Source organism: Lissotriton helveticus, chromosome 4_1 (assembly GCF_964261635.1).
Source record: "Lissotriton helveticus chromosome 4_1, aLisHel1.1, whole genome shotgun sequence".
NCBI lineage: Eukaryota > Metazoa > Chordata > Amphibia > Caudata > Salamandridae > Lissotriton > Lissotriton helveticus.
This window is the reverse complement of record NC_136063.1, coordinates 1,099,261,154-1,099,278,902: the sequence shown is the minus strand read 5'-3', so window position 1 is coordinate 1,099,278,902 and position 17,749 is coordinate 1,099,261,154. Positions and strand designations below refer to the sequence as shown.

At 49.7% G+C, this 17,749-nt stretch overlaps 1 protein-coding gene across 2 annotated transcripts in view; it reads right to left on the bottom strand.

The window, feature by feature from the left end:
• The window catches only part of LOC144829004 (uncharacterized), a 391,507-nt gene that overhangs the window by 260,009 nt on the left and 113,749 nt on the right, over positions 1-17,749 (bottom strand). For both annotated transcript variants that reach the window (XM_078687693.1, XM_078687694.1), the window contains exon 6: positions 11,562-11,695. In XM_078687693.1, coding sequence (XP_078543819.1) covers positions 11,562-11,695 — 134 coding nt within the window. The remainder of the gene's footprint in view (positions 1-11,561; positions 11,696-17,749) is intronic.

Genomic DNA, 17,749 nt, shown 5'->3' with positions numbered 1-17,749 from the left:
TGATTTTTAAAAGAGCCTCAGATCCACAAAATGGATGCTTCTGCCACAGACATAAGTCTGACCCCCTGTAGCTGACCGAAACTCAGCCAAGGAGGCCTGGACAAAGGATTTCCTGTCGCAGGGAGGTGTCACACCACCCCAGACAGGAGATAGTGGATTGTAGCAGGGAGGTTTGAAAGAAACCAGACACTGCTTGGGGCGCACAAGGCTGCCCCTTGCATAATCCGGCCAAACCGGTTCTGGGGCACTCCAGCCCCTTTCCCAGCGTGGCCTGGACCAAAGGAAAGGGGTGTACCCAGCCCCCTAGATTGGTATAAGAATGGGAGCAGTGCCAATGCACTTCAGATTATCCTGATGAAACATAAGAAACGAAACTCTGGACCCTTCGACATCCTACTCAACGTAGAAGACTGAAGAATCTCCCTTGTGGTCAAGGAGTGACCACCCTGTGCAAACAGGCACCATCCAGCCCTCGACGTCTGCTTTGTTGCAGTTCCCGCCGGAACTCGAGCGACAGAGATCGAAGAGATCAAGCTTGCCTGCCTTCTTACAGCCCGATCCACAGTCCCTGCAGAGCCGAGACCCGTGGAGGCGACCAGAAGCGTGGGGCACGCATCTTGAAAAGACCACGAGACGCTGACCGTGCAGCCCACGAGTGACCCTCGAAGCTGTACACCTAGGTTTGAGAAGCCCCAACCCTGAGCCACTCTTGCACCGAAGTTCACCCCTCTACACTCGACGAGTGCTGCGTGGGGCCCTTCTGCTTCTTTTGGCTCAACGCGTTGGCCCGGTCACTTGCCAGCCGGCTTGTGGCCCCTGTGCCGACGAAACCCGAAATACGACTTGTGATTCTGGTTGCTCCAGATTTGCACCCGCTCCCCTGAAAAGGAGCCCCCACTCTGACCCTCCTGGTCAGAGTGAGAAGCAATCTTCCAGTTCCGCGTGGATTGCTTTTGCCAAGTGTTCTTTGCTCCAATCTTGAAGCCGACAGCGAGAGCCTACGTGGGACAGCTCGTGACCCGCTCCTGGACGTCGCAGATGCCCCAGAGCCCACGTGGCAGCGGAGAGAAGCTCCTCGACAACCACCTGATTGCCTAGTTCCGTCCTGGTTCCACCCTGGTCACTGCTGAGTGACCCAGACTCTGTCCCCTCTGCTTTCAGGTACTTTTCGACTTTGATCCACCCTTGGATCCCACCGGACACTTCTCCTTCACATCGCCTGCAGCCTCTTCAGCTTCAAGCACCAAGAACCTGCGTGACGAAACCCGACTCGACCACTTCGACCCTATGCACCCGCTTCCTGTGGGTGAGGTAACATTGCAACGCCAGTGTTCCCACACTGGTACACACCTCTAGGGTCTGTGTCTAAAGTTTTGTCTTTCTAGGTTCAGCGGAAGTGTCCTAAAACTCTATTTGTGAAACTTTTACGCACCATTGACTAACATTGGTGCATGCGTGCCCTTTCAGCGCTGCACCCGAATCCCGCGGGCTTTTCCCGACTTCAGCATTGCTTGTCCCGACTGCTCCCAGCGATTCCCTAGGCCCTAGGCCTAACCACTGTTCGATTGGTATCTCTTATACCACTTGTTTAGTATATGGTCTGAGTGGCCCCCCGCCCTCATCCATAATTGTGCAACTTTGTATGTTATACTGTGCTTTTGATTTAACGCTTGTGCCCCCTTTGTTCATAAAGAATACTGGGGATCATTTGAGGAATAAATACATATATTTTTATAATATATACTTGTGTGGTGTCCTTTCATTTGATATTACAGGACTGTGATTGGTAAAACAGCTCGCTTAACCGCATGCGTGCGGGCGGAATTCCGCTCGTACGCTGAGATTTTTAAAAGCGCACTTTACGTGACGAGCTGGGCTCGTCATCAGCGTGCGAGGAGGCTACCTCATGACGAGCCCAGCTCGTCATCAGCGTGGAAGGGGTTAACACGACCTCTTGAGTTTAGCCTTTAAGGCTGCTTAGTCTATGCTACCATTAAGATAGCTTGTCTACAAGGTTGACTTACAACCAGACACCATAAGGGTTTGCTTGGACTGATACAAGGTGGTTCCAGAATTGGAAACATCATATATCAGGCCAACTTCTCACACCAAGGATGAGTTAAACAAACAGCAGTCAAACCTTTAAACGGGCGAGTGAGCCTGTAAGCTTCACTCTAGTGGCAGAGCACAAAGGTCCTCTTCACTACTACTGATTACTACACTGTATGCTGCCACCACACTAACCCCTGGTGAAGGAGACAGCGCTTCAGGGCACACCTCCCAGTCCAAGACCGCAATCTTTGACACAGTCCTATGTAATGGCACACATGCATGATCCATATTCCCCTATCAGCATTAGTGTTTCAAACAACAGTACATTTGAGCACTTAGGGCAGGGGGTACAGGTCTTTACCATGCAAAGGAATGATCTGTCCCAACACTCACTCTAAGAAATCTGGCTCCACAACACGGTCTGTTCAATTTCTGCATTGGCTGCCAACTGGATGTCCAGGCAGTAATGCTTGCAAAGGTATGAGCTGAAACTCAAGTTGCCACCGTGCAAATCTCCAAAAAAGGCACTCTGGGAGGAGTGCAGCCATGGCAGTCGAGCCTCTAGTGGACTGCACACCAGTCCTGTGTTTGAGTGGGTGTCAAAATAGAGTATGCAAGCCCTGCTTCAACAAAGGGTTGTAGGTAGCTGGATCTGTATATACTATACCAAAATGAGGCATAGTGTGCACAGAATCCAGTTGAACGCCAAAGGTAGGCAGGAGTAAAAGTAAATAGCACCTCACTCTCCATTTGTGGTAGTGTGGGCGAGCAGTAAAGCTCAAAGGGAAGTGTTAAGCATTTGTTGCACACACTCAGGCAGCAAATTAGGTGACACACTCGAAAAATGAACTCCGACCACTTGGTTTGTATAAAAATTATTTTTTGTTATATTTATTTTCTAGAACCAAGCAAGCTTGGTACAGGTAAGAGCAAATGGTACTTTTCAAGGCAGGTTGAACGGTGCCAGCAAGTTGAATGAAAATGACTGTTATAGGTTTGAAAATACTTTCAATACAGTGCAAATTACTGTTAGATTACTTTTCAGATTACTTTTACTACTTGGTGTGATATGTCTAGATATCACACTGGGACATTTCCTAGAAAAAAGGTACGTAAAGCAGTTTTTAGATCTTTGCAGTTTTTCAAGTTCTCATACAAAACCAACTCCACCCAATAATTTCACAAGAAAGCAGTCAATGCAGTCCTATGGGAGAAAGTAATATGCTACTTACCAGTATGCATCTGTTCTTGGCATGTAGGGCTGCTGACATTCATATCTGTGCATAGATTGCCGCCTAGTGTTGGGTCCGGATGATTGCACATTGTTGTCCTGGAAGAGTCTTCGAAGTATCACGAGATAGGTGGCTCCTCCCCTGGACTACAGTGCGCATGGGCATCCTCTCCATCCTCAGATTGTTTTTCGCCATTGTGGCAGAGATGGAGTATGGTACAGTATGATGTCCATGCAAGAAAGTAAGAAAGTAATAATGAATGCTACAGCTGCGACAGGCACCGAGGAGGAGGGTGGGCGATATTAATGTCAGCAGCCCTAATTGCCAAGAACAGATGCATACTGGTAAGTAGCATATTCCGTTCGAGGCATGTGGGCTGCTGAATTCATATCTGTGCATAGAATGTATAGCAGTCTCTCCCTTAGCGGTGGCTACCTGTGCCAGCTGCAGCAATCTGAAAGAGTTTTTAGAACAGCCTGTCCTACACCTGCTTGCTGTTTGGAATGTACATCTACACAAGTGTTTTGTGAAAGTATGTATGGTTGACCATGTGGCTGCTCTACATATTTCCTCTAGAGGAATGTTTCCTAGGAAAGCCATGGATGCCCCTAGTTTGCGTGCAGAATGCGCTCTTGGGGGAAACTGTTAAAGTGAGTTTAGCTTTTAGATAACATCTGGATGCACTTAACTATCCATCTGGCTAACCCAGATTTTGAAATGGGGTTGCCTTTGTATTGTGGTGAGAAGGCAACAAACAACTGTTTAGTCTTTCGAAAATCCTTAGTTCTATCAATGTAGGATAGAAGTGCTCTCTTGACATCTAGTGTGTGTAGAGCCCTTTCAGGTACTGACTGTGGATTTGGAAAGAACACTGCAGTTCTATTGTATGATTTGATATGAAAATGGATTACCACCTTGGGCATGAATTTAGGGTTTGTACTAAGAACTACCCTATTTGCATGTATTGGGATGAATGGCTCTTGAATAGTTAGGGCTTGTAGCTCGCTAACTCTTCTAAGTGAAGTAATTGCTACTAGAAATGCCACTTTCCATGTTAAAAATTGTAATTCACATGAATGCAATGGTTCAAATAGTGGTCCCATTAGTCTGGTTAAAACAATGTTTAGGTTCCAGACAGGTGATGGTGGGTGTTTTTGGGGGGATTATTCTTTTGAGTCCCTCCATGAATGCCTAATTGCAGGTACTCTAAATAGCGAAAGATGCTGTCTGTTCTGAAGATAAGCTGCAATGGCAGCTAAGTGTATTCTTATAGATGAATAAGCTAGATTGCAACGATGTAGGTGCAAAAGATAGCAAATGATATTTTGCGTTGAAGCATCTAGTGGGTTTATGTCATTGTTATTGCAGTAAATGACAAAACCCTTCCACTTTGCAGCGTAACAAGCTCTGGTAGTAGGCTTTCTTGCCTCCTTGATAATGTTCATACAGTCAGGAGGTAAGTTTAGGTACCCAAACTATAAGACCTCAGGAGCCAGATTGCAAGGTTCAGTTGTTGCGGATCTGGGTCTTGTATGTCTCCATGGCTCTGAGTGAGTAGAGTGGGTGTTAGCCGCAGTCTTTGATGAGGTACCACAGAAAGTTCTAGGAACGTTGTGTACCATGGTTGCCTCGCCCATGTTGGAGCAACACAGATTAGTGTCAGTGAATGCTGGCGTAGTTTGCGTGCCACTAGTGGTATTAACGGTGCCATCATTTCTAGCAAGTTGATGTGCATTTTCTTATGTTGTGCTGTCCATAGGCCCTGCACTGTGTACTGAAGGACATGGGCTCCCCATCCTATCAGGGATGCGTCCGTCGTCAACACTATTTGTGGTACAGGCTCTTGGAACAGTCGTCCCGTGCAAAGGTTTTGTGGATTCCACCAATGCAGATAGTTGTATACACGACTGGTCACCAACACTAGGTCTTTCAATTGTCCTTGAGCCTGGTTCCACTGCCGTGCTAAGCACTCCTGTAGCGGACGCATGTGTAGTCTGGCGTGAGGGACTATGAAGATGCACGAAGCCATCATGCCTATGAGTTGCATAAACACTCGGGCAGAGAGCGAGTGTTGGGGCTTGAACTTTTGGATTAGTAGCTGCATACAGTTTATTCTTGCAGCGTTTGGGTATGCTTTTGCTGTCAGAGTATTTATTGTTGCTCCCAGGTACTGCTGTACATGGGATGGCTGAAGGTGAGATTTTTGGTAGTTCAACATGAAGCCTAGGCTGTGCAGTAAGTCGATTGTTTTTGACATGTGGCTGACACACTGCTGGGCTGACTTTGCCTGTATTAGCCAGTCGTCCAGGTACGGATAGACATGAATATGTTGTCTTCTTAAATGTGCAGCCACTGTAGCTAGGCATTTTGTGAACACTCTTGGAGCTGTTACACCAAATGGAAGGACTTTGAATTGGTAATGTTGATTTAGTAGCGTGAACCTGAGATACTTCCTGTGAGCAGGATGTATCGGGATATGGAAATATGCGTCTTTGAGGTCCAAGGTTGCGAGGAAGTATCCTTGCTGCAACAGTGGTAACACTTGTTGTAGAGTGAGCATATGAAAATGCGCTGATAAGATGTAATGATTTAGGGGCCTGAGGTCCAATATTGGTCTGAGAGACCCGTCCTTTTTGGGGATGAGGAAGTATAGTGAATATACCCCTGTACCTTGATGTTCTAATGGTACTAGTTCTATGGCTCCTTTTTGCAGCATGCTGATGACTTCTTGCTGCAATAAGTTGAGGTGTTCTACAGACATAGGACAGTATTTTGGTGGTATGTTGGGTGGTGTGGAGGTTAGCCCTAGGCAATAGCCATCCAGGATAATGTGCCTTACCCACTTGTCTGTAGTGATGTTTTGCCAGACTGGTAGGAACTGCTGTAATCGTCCCCCGACCGGTGTTACATGGTTTGGGGGTAGCGCTAAGGAGTCACTGTTTTGTGTTGGTAGAGGATCTGGTGGTGTTATTCCCTCATCCTCTGCCTTTGTTATTGCCGCGGTATCCACCTCTATTGTTTTTATTGTAGGTGGTGTGTGTGTTTCCCTTGTAGTTTGTGATCTGCTGTGATGAGTTGCCTCTTGCAGCACCCCTGTAATTTGAGCGACGAAAGGAGCCTCTATGATGTTGTTGTGACTGTAGGGCTCCCATAGACTTAGCTGTCTCAGTGTCTTTTTTCATTTTGTCCAGGATTGTATCTACCCCTGGACCAAATAAGTAGTCGGGATTGACTGGCTGGTTTAACAAAGTGGACTGGAGTTCATTTTTAAAACCAGAAATGCGTAGCCACGCATGTCTCCTGATCATAACACTGGTGTTAACAGACCTGGACGCTGTGTCTGCAACATCTAAGGCACATTTAATGGAGGCGTTAGTGATTAGCTTTCCCTCCTGTACTAGTTGTTCAGCCTGTTCTTTGTAAGGGTCAGGTAAATGCTGGAGAAGTGTTTTTAAGATGTCATAGTGTGCCCTGTCATACCTAGCTAACAGGGCTTGCGTGTTAGATATTCTCCATGTTAGCTGCTTGCGTGGCTACCCTTTTCCCTGATGCCTCAAAGATCTTTGATTCTTTGTCAGGAGGTGGAGCTTCTCCAGTTGTTTGAGAGTTTGCACGTTTACGTGCATTTGCTACCACTAAAGAATCCAAAGGCAGTTGTCCCTTAATATATGTAGGGTCTAGTGGCGCTGGCCTGTACTTCCTTTCTATTCTTGGGTTAATGACCCTTGCCCTAGTGGTATCCTTAAATATGTCTCCTGCATGTTTAAGTACCCCTTTTAACATAGGTAGTGTTTTAACTGTTCTTTCTGATGTGGCAAAAGTGTCAAAGAGGAAATCTTCCTCCACAGGGTCTGCATGCATGTCCACATTGTGATGGAGGTCTGCCCTTTCGATTAGTGAATTAAAAGCAGCTGTGTCCTCTGTAGGAGAAGGCCTAGCAGGGTATGCAGATGTATCAGGAATGGGTTGAGAGTCACCGGGATGTACTGGGTCAACCCATGGTTGAGTGTGACTGTCTTGGTCAGTGTCTACTGTGTAGTTGTATTCCTGATCATATTCCTCATCCACCTCTTCATCTGAGTGTGTGGGTGTATAGGAGTATGGGTTAGGTCTGATCTTCCTTTTGTAGAGAGTGAGTTTCCCAGAGTTAGGGTCAATGTAAAGTTTTGACTGTTCCACTGATTCAGGGTCTGGATGTAAGACTTCCTGTTCAGCAGTTCTGGGTGTTTTTGCCAATGTCTTTTGTTTGGTTTGTTTCGATGCCGCTTTTTGGGTCGACCGCCTTTGTTTTCGAGGAAGGTGGTAGGCCAAACTTAATCGGTCCGATGTCCTTTTGTGGTACTACAGTTTTTTTCGGTAGTGCCTGTTTCTTCGGAGCCGAACTTTTTCCCGTTTCGACAGTCTTTTTCGTTTCGATTATGGACGTGTCGATTTTGGAACCAGTGGTTTCGGATCGACGCCCTTTGGTTTCGTTTCGATGGCCTTTTTCGGGTCGATTTTCTTCGGCTCGATTCCTTTCTTTTGCATAGCCATTGGTTTGTCGACTTTTTGTTTGGGGTCGACAACCTTCTTTGGATCGAGTCCCTTTTTTGTGTTCGCGACTGTCGACGCCGATGTTTTCGGTTCAACGACCTTTTGTCTTGGAGTAGATATAGTGGCGCTGGTTTTCGGCTCGACGACCCTTGTGTTTGACTCCGATGGTTCGACATAGTTTGGCCCGAAGACCGTATTGTCGATGAGTTTCTTCGGTCTCGACTCCGCTGGATCGACGTAGTGTGGTCCGAAGACCGTGTAGTCGATCAGTTTCGGTTCCACAACTTTTGATTTCGATATTACCAATTTCGGAGTACGTTGATCCGATGGCTCTTTTGTAATATTCTTAGCCGAGCTGTATTGCGGGGCTATAGAATGTCTTTCGAGATCTTGGCTAATGCCTTGTGGCGATGCCTCGACCTGAGCCTGTGGAACCATGGAGGTATAGGTATGGGGCGCCGTACTCACGGTTGGCCCCGTTTCATCACTGGATTTGTCTTCTACGGCTCCGATCCCTTGTTAGTCGTCCCCTACCTCGACGAGGTCTTCTTCGTCGTCGATGTAGTAGTCGGAGTCATGCTCTGAATCTTGATCTGACTGTTGTTCATATTCTTCGGCTTCAACAAGATCTTCTTCGTCGAAGATATTTTCTGGCTCTGGTTTTTGCATGGTTAGTCTAGCGGCCCGTCGAGTCCGAAGTGTCTTTTTGGAGCGAAATTGGGCACAGGCTAGGCAGTCGGATTCATTATGTTCAGGAGATAAACACTTGTTACATACAGGGTGTTTATCGATATGTGGGTATTTTGAGTTACAAAGAGGGCATCTTTTAAATGGGCTCCGTTCCATCGACGACTGGTCGCGTGGCGCCGAGAAGGCCCGCGGCCCGATTCGACGTCCCAAGTTGAATAAAGTTTGTAAAGAAGCTGTCGGCACCGATTCGAGACAACACCGACGATACCGAAGGCCTTTTGGCCTTTAGAGAGTGTAGTTTCGATTCCAAACTTCGAGTAAAGGAAAGTACATCCGAACCCAATGGCGGAAAAAAACAATCTGAGGATGGAGAGGATGCCCATGCGCACTGTAGTCCAGGGGAGGAGCCGCCTATCTCGTGATACTTCGAAGACTCTTCCAGGACAACAATGTGCAATCATCCGGACCCAACACTAGGCGGCGATCTATGCACAGATATGAATTCAGCAGCCCACATGCCTCGAACATGAGGTTATCGGTTTCAAGGTTAGTACTTGGGTTTGGAAGTTGGTTTTCTGGGGTTAGCCCCAGAGTTCCTCCAGGGTCAAGGATGCACTCTCAAAGCACCCTCAGCGGCACTAGGGCGGCTGGTTAGAGTGCTGAGGCCCACGGTTATCCAACTGTGGATAGGGGTCCTCCGGTTGACGGCTACTCACGAGCAGGCCACTGGGTTGTGGGAGCAAAGCTTCTGGTGTTAGGCTAAGGGGGATTCGAGTTAGCACCCAAAGTTCACCCACAGGGGCGGCTAGGTGCTGTTTTGGAGTTGGGTGCCCTATTGTCTTCAATGGGGATTCTCAGATTGCAACAAAGTCTGCAGGCTCAGCGACAAAGATCTTCTGGAGGTGACCACCATTTGGAGAGGTAAGTTGGGATGCTGGGACACAATTATTTGGACACCCAAGGCTGTGGTGTTTCTTACCAGCTCCAGGTGCGGTCATGGGGATCATCCAGAAAGACTGCAGGCGTCGTTTTGAGTGTCGAGGCAGATCAGAGATCAACAGATCTCAGGTCAGGATCGCCAGGGAGACCTCCTCGTGGTATTGGGCCACTCAAAATCAGACCGTAGGAGTCAGGTGCAGAGTGGTGCAGACTCGGGGTTGGGGCCAGAGTCTGTTTGGTGAGCAAATCCGGTGCTCACATGAGACATTGTCTTGGGTTTGGAAGGCAGGGCAGGTCCTTCGGGTTCTTGAGGTTGCTGGCTACAGGACACACCGGGATTTCCCTGTTGCAGGTTCGAGGTGGGGACAGGCCGGTAGGGGTGGGGCCAAGTCATCGGGCATATTCCTCTTAGCTTCAGTAAGGCTTCTTCGGTCCTTCTTTTCTTCTTGGTCGGTTCTGGTCTGAGGAGGCAAGGTTCAGGGGTGCCCCTAAATACTAGATTTCGCGGTGTTAACGGTAAGTAAAAGGTTGGGACCAATGGGTCCCTTCCTTAGGGTGGGTACACCCCCTATTATACCACACTCCAGTGGGAGGGGACACACGCCTCACGCTGGTTGGCTGGGTCCCCCATGGCGGGGACAGAGTTGTGCTTCAAGTCGCCTGCCCCACCTTAGGGATGGGGTTGGCAAAAGTGGGCACACCTCCCTTCCTCACTTGGTTTTCCCACCGATTCTCCTGCCCAACGTGGGGGTTAGAACTGGTGGGGGCCAGTTGCTGGAAGCAGCAGAGGCCTGGTGAAGATCACAAAGGCAAAAAGCCTTTGAAGCTTACCCTTTCGTGTACCCTGCCCATCCTGGGGGAGGAGGCTTGGCACCTCGTCGCAGGATGTGCATTTTTTCAGATCCCGAGAGCAGAAGGCCCTCGACCCAGGGATCCAGAAACATGTCTGGTGGTGGCAGCTGGCTAGCAGCCACTTAGCTTGGACACTAGTGTTAGGTCGGTTTTCAGGGGGCACCTCTAAGATGCCCTCTGTGTGCATTTTTCAATAAATTCCACACTAGCATCAGTGTGGGTTTAATGTGCTGAGAAGTTTCATACCAAACTTCTCAGTTTTCAGTAAAGCCATTATGGTGCTGTGGAGTTCGTAATGTCGAACTCCAAGCACCATATACTCTTAATGGCATTACTGCACTTACAATGTCTAAAAAACGGTCTCGACACTGTAGGGGTACAGGGCTCAGGCACCTGTACCCTCGCCACTGGTATAGTGCACCCAGCTGGAGGGGTGGCTTACCTATGGCAGGGCAGTGGGTTGTAGGCATGGCACAAAGGGATGTGTGCCACGTAGACTCTTCAATTTGTTCTGCACACAACACACAGCCTGCAATGGCAGTGTGTGTGTATATAAAAATAAAGGCCTCTAAGGGTGGCACAATACGTGATGCAGCCCATAAAGGCCTTCCCTGGCCACAGTGCCCTTTGTACCTATGGTACCAGTTACAAGGGCATGACATGTTGCCAAAGAGTGTCAATTGGGTTTTGTTTTAATGCTGTTTAGGGAAAGAACATAGGCCATGGGTACCTGTTTGGCAGGAACTCCGGGCACACTCAAAGTACATCATCAGTTTGACAAAAGTGGGGGCACCCATGCAAAAAGGCACTTTCTTACAAACTGTACCAAGAAAAGACTAAGTAGAAAAACGCCCACAGTAAACTACAACACATGATTAACAGGCCAGCTGCTTCCCAGATAATCTTAGGACATATGCAACTCTTTTTTTTTCCTTCTTAGTGGCAAAAAATCATTTTTTGCTCATGTACTGTACGTCAAAATCAACAGGGGCAAGAGTGCAACATACATGTTCAAATGAACTAAAACGACAATTAGTCATCGCAGATTCTCTTACTGGGAAAATAAATTAAACTCGTTCAGGAAAATCCTACAATCAAACCACATTTTTAATCCCTGCGGATACAGTTCAAGGTGTTTTGCACCGAAGAGAAGGTTTTATGCAAAATGATATAAAGGAAAAGGCAGGCATCATCTAATTTATTATATTAAACATAGGAGGATGCAGGTTGAACAAAAATTTGTGGAAAAGGCATGCTACTTACTAAATAGGACCTTCTGTGTTTGTGACCAATTAGGTGGTCAAACATAATTTGCATAGCCATATCATGCTCACACAACGTGCATCTGTAGTGCCTCTTGCCTTTAATTTTCTTGCCTTCCTCCACATATTTTAAACCTGTAAAGTGACAAACACTTTAGTTAAAGGAAAGAAGAAATAGTGAGGAAATGAACATATTAATTGTGCTGCCTGCATTTCACATCTGAATAATACATGATTTATAAATCAAGACTTTAAGTGAAACAAATACAATAATGACACTTCAGAGTGGAAATAAATACACAGAGCAATGAAAAATGAAAAACAAGCTACCAAATACATGTGGACTTCTAGTGGGAATGAATATGCTACTTACCAGTATGCATCTGTTCTTGGCATGTAGGGCTGCTGACATTCATTACTATAGCATAGATCGCCACCTAGTGTTGGGTCCGGATGATTGCACATTGTTGTCCTGGAAGTCTTCGAAGTATCACAAGATAGGTGGCTCCTCCCCTGGACTACAGTGCGCATGGGCATCGACTCCATCCTCAAATTGTTTTTAGCCATTGTGGGAAAGATGGAGTGTAACAGTGTAAGCGATGGCCATGCTAAGAGTAAGTGTGGTGGCCACGAGCAGACCATGACGGACGTGTAGTGGAAGAGCTCCGTCCATAGCCCTTGAAACTAGCTGATTATCCGGACTACCTGCAACCCACCTCAATCTCGCACCCGGAGTTTCAACGGGCGAGCGGCGAGCAGTGGCGGCGAGCTGCCTCCTTCGGACACCGCCTAACACCCTGGTGAGCTGCGGCGATTGCTGGGGCCTACTGCACCGAGGAGAGCCGCGGCCTCAATTAGCCCGGAGGCCTGGTTGCTGACGGATGCCGGCGGACTGCGGAGGGGGCGCCGGAGGTGTGCGAAGACGCGGAGCTGACCACGCGCCTACAATCAGCGTCTGGCGCTTGCTCCTGCCGGCGCAGAACTGTTTCCCCCCTCGCTGGTGAGCCCGGTGGGCCCGTTCCGACCTGCCTGTCCCGACCGCAGCCGGAGGAGCGCCGGGACTGGCCCTGGGCCCGCTGGTTCGACGCGTAGGTGACTGAGCCCGCCTGAGTGCCGGTGAGGAGAGAGGCATTGGGGGAGCTGGGGAGAGAACACTAGCGCCCGGAAGACTGTTGCCGCTGCATGGGACACTCGGCGGCCGCACGACAAGCCTTGGCGCGGCGGCGGTGCTACGGGCGCCATCTTGACTCCACCCTGGGCCCCCGAGCTCCCTAGGGAGACGGCGCGAAAGCTGGCGACACCCGAAACGCTTGGAGGTGACAAAGGTGCCGCGACCCTGGGGACACAACGCAACACCGGCCCGGCCCCTGCAACCACATTGCCGGTGATGACCCTGAGCAACATCGTGGGGTCCAGCTGCGCAGAGGCCCGCGTGGCAGGCCGCTGACTACGGGACCACTTTCACTGGAGCAGGTACGCGGCGCTTCTCTTCTGTCCTGCCTCTGACGGTCCCCCCTGCTGCAGTCAATTGCCCATACCCACCACCTCGCTGTGGCCGGAGCGACAGCTGCGCAGAGGATCCTCCGCGGGGCGCCGCCACACCTGCCAGAAGCGCTGCCACTACAGCAGCGCCATTGACCCTGCCCAGCACCAAGGGTCTAACTCTCCCATTGCCTTCTCCGCTGTGGCGCCGGCAGCTGTGTAGACACCCTGGACCCACAAAGCGGTGCATCGTAGGCTGTACAGACTGAGGACAGGGAGCGCGATTACCCCAACGCCACCCTGCAAACTAGATCGATGGGGAGGCACAGGGGCAAGGCCCAGGACCACGGTGCATCGACGGACATGCAGTCCACCGGCTCGGAGGACCCTCTAGCCTCCTCTAATATGGACGTTATCCCGCCGACTGGGAAAGGGTCACAAGACGCCAAACTGGACCTTATCCTCAACGAAATACGGGCCACACGGGAGGCACTGGAATCACGTATAGATAGCATGGCGACGGGCCTCTCATTGCTCCGGGCAGATCACAACAAACTCGCGGAGAGGGTCTCAGAACAAAAACTTGCGCTGAATGATCTCATGCCTCAGCAAACGGAACACTCGACAAAGCTGGAAGGCATGGAGAAACAACTCAAGCAGCTGTGGGACAAGGTTGACGATGCGGAAGGCCGAGCCCGCCGCAACAACGTCCGCATCTTAGGCATTCCGGAACGCAGCGAGGGGAGGAATCCTACTCAATTTGTGGAGGACTGGCTCAGGAAAATGGTGGGTCCGGAAGATCTTACTGCCCTATACAGCGTAGAACGGGCGCATAGAATGCCGTCCAGACCGCCGCAAACAGGTGCGCCTCCGCGTCCTTTGATCGCGCGCCTCCTTCACTATAAGGACCGCGACACTGTGCTGCGCGTGGCCCGAGAGAAAGCGCCGATTCGCTATGAAGACAAGAATATCTCCGTGTATCCTGACTTCACACCCACGGTGCAGCGTGCCAGGTCCACCTTCCTGGGGGTAAAGCGCAAGTTACGGGAGAGAGACTTGAAATATGCCCTTCTGTTCCCCGCCCGCCTTAAGATCCTACACGGTAACAAATCATACTTCTTTGACTCGCCGGAGGAGGCGGAGGAGTGGATGGAGGTAACGCTAACGCCGCTGGCCTCACAGGACCCATTTACGGACGCCAGGAGCGACGGACATCGGGGTCGGACGGATCGGAGAGGCGCCGCTTCCAACACTGGACAAGCCCCCACGCCAAGGCAAGCGCAAAAGGGACAAGCCGCTAAGAACCGCTTGGCAGACCAATCATCGGTGGTACAATTGACGGAGGAGCCACTCGCCGCTCATGACGCGGGCACAGCCAGGGGCCTGATTAGCAACTCTGACGCACACACCGAAGTGTCAGGATCGGCGGACAGCCTACAACTCTTCCCCAAGATCACGGCGCAGTTGGCAGAGGAATTTTAACATCAACGCCACGAACGTTCTCCGGGTGGTAATGTATTAACTGTATCACTCTCTGCACACAGGTGGGTTGCCTGAGGGTTTGGTTTACTAAGGGCTGCTATGCCACCGCAGGCCAGTACGAGTCAGGCATAAGTGGTCTGCACCCCCCACCGTATGCACATGGAACTGTTTGACTTATGCCCATGTTGGGCATCATGGTATCATGGTTCGGACCTCGAGCCCGTTGGCCTGGGGACCTTAATGTTCAGGGATTAACTGTTTGCTTGACACTCCTCTCCTGCAGTAAGATGTACCAGGCGTGTGCACCCACGAGCTCAGCTTTGTCGCTTTACACGATCAGTCATGGGGCCACTTAATGTTTATAACTAGTGCACCTGGAATGTGCGGGGCATGGGCTCGATTCACAAGAGGCACAGGATACTTGCTCAGCTCAACCGTAGGGGAGTTATGATAGCTTGCCTCCAAGAGACACTTGAACTGTGCTGAAAATTTGAAACTGCGTAAGAAATGGAAGGGTCAACTTTTCGCTACGTCCTACTCCGCATTCTCTAGGGGGGCCGCTATTTGGCTTCGTAATTCTGTCCCCTTCAAGCCACTAGAACAGAGAATTGACAAGGAGGGTAGATATGTGTTTGTGAGGGGCTTACTGGATGGGGCTGCTGTTGTGATTGGATGTGTGTATTCACCAAATTCGGGCCAATCGGATTTTTTGGTAAATGTCAATGGGGTCCTTGCGGATTGGGCAGATCATCAATGGGTGGTTGGAGGGGATTTCAATGCTGTATTAGATGTTGCACTGGACAGGTCACACCCCCCACTACACGCCACGGAAAGCAGGAGACAGGCAGATGCGGTGGCACAATGGGCGGAGGTATGGGACCTGGCAGCTGCATGGCGCAGTACACATCTACAGGACAGGGAATATACCTTTTTCTCCCCGCCACACCAACTCCACACCAGAATAGACCGTATATTTTGCTCCCGTTCCATACTAGGATCGGTTATCCAGGCCCAGCACATGGGGAAGACCCTCTCCGATCACAATCCTGTCGAGCTGACTTGGCAATGGGGCCGACAGATGACCCCAATCCCGACTTGGAGATTACCCACGGAACTGCTGGAAGACACGGTCTTCAGGTCGTCTGTAGCAGACGCCATTGAGAGTTACTTCGACACGAACGCTGACACTGCCAGCTCCCGACAAATAGAATGGGACACCTACAAAGTCTTCATCAGAGGGGAAGCGATGGCCACCCGAGTGGGCAGGAGGAGGGCAGTGATCGATGATCTGAAAGAAGTGGAGGGTAGATTGGCAACGCTGGAGAGTGAAGCTGCGGGCACGAACACACACTTCACACCACTGCAGGACGCGCATATAAGGCACACTGAACTGCTAGAAGACTTGAGATTGTTAGACTACAGGGAATACACTAATAGACAGCACACGCAGGCAGACAGGTCGGGCCCTATGCTGGCCCGTATCATACGTGACTCCCCAGTGCACCACCCAATCTTGGAAATACTGGATCAAGAAGGCATACTGGCTTCGACTCAAGTAGGAATCAACACCGCATTCACGGACTATTACACCACACTCTATAGCCCACACCAATGCCTCTCACAGACCGCACTTGAGGGATTTATGAGGGATTTAGAACTACCCCAACTCACTGACAGGCAAAGCGACGACTTGAAGCGTAACATTACTGTTGCGGAGATTAGACAGGCAATACGCGCACTCCCGAGAAATAAAACGCCTGGGACGGACGGCCTGCCGGCCGAGTTTTATGCCACATTTATAGACCTACTAGCCCCGCGCTTACACACCATTTATCTAGAAGCGCTGCGGACTGACTCCTTACCAGTCATCCCTACAAGCTTTGATAACTTCCCTCTTAAAACCGGGTAAGGATGGGATGCACCTAGCTAGCTAAGACCCTTATCTCTCCTTAACACCGACTATAAGATACTTATTATTATTATTATTATTATTATTATTATTATTTATTATTATTATTATTTATTATTTATTAAAGGGGCTTATAAAGCGCCTGGTGACGCCTCCCGGCGTGTCCCCGCGCTGTGGAGAAAGAATCATAACCAGAACCAAGGATAACAGGCTGACTAACAGGTGAACAAATGGGTCTTTAGCAGTTTCCTGAAGGAGGCCTCATTATTTTCTAACCTGATGGGTGTGGGGAGGGCGTTCCATTTCCTAGCCGCCAGAGTGCGGAAGGACTTGCCTCCCATCCTGGCTTTTTTTATGCGTGATGTTTTAAGCAGCCCCATTCCCTCGGAGCGAAGGGACCTATTCGGCTCGTAGGGTATAGCTAAGTCGGACATATAAGAGGGGGCTTTTTGATGGATGATCCTGTGACACCACAGGAGAGCTTTGAATAGTATCCTCTGTCCAATGGGTAGCCAGTGGAGGGAGGCCAAGGAGGGTTTGGAAGGAGCCCTACGGGGAAGTCTCAGCACAAGGCGTGCAGCTGAATTTTGCAGGACTTGCAGCTTTCTGATGTTTTTATCCGTTGTTCCCAACAGCAGTACATTGCCATAGTCTATTCGGGAGGTAACAAGTGCCTGAGTCATGGTCCGCCTGGAGTTCAGGGGGAGCAGATCCAGGGTGCGGTTAAGAGTTTTCATGACTCCAAAGCACTTGCCTACCGTTTTTTTGACATGGCTGTCATACGAGAGCTTGTTGTCTATCCAGACACCCAAGTTCTTCGCTTCTTTACTAGGATTAGGTAGGGGTCCCAAACTAGCGGGCCACCAGTCCTTTGTCCACAAAGTGTCTCTTCCTCCTATTACCAGTACCTCTGTTTTTGTACCATTTAATTTGAGGCAGTTTTCATTCATCCAGGCTGCCAGTCTACTCATGCAGGATTTGAAGTTATCAGCCTCAGAGGAGGGTGCTTGAGATAGAGAGATCAGCAGTTGGGTATCGTCGGCGTAAGAGACTAGCTCTACGCCGAACGATTGTACCACCTCTGCCAGAGGAGCCATGTACAAATTGAACAGGGTGGGACTCAGGGCAGAGCCCTGAGGTACCCCCTGTTCCAGTGTCATACTATCAGAGAGGAAGATCCCTCTTTGAACCTGAAAGCTTCTGTTGGTGAGAAAAGCCTTCAGCCATCCCAGAGCCTCTTTGATAACACCCGCTCGGTTTAGACACTGTAGCAAGGTGTAATGAGCTACAGTGTCAAACGCGGCACTTAGGTCTAG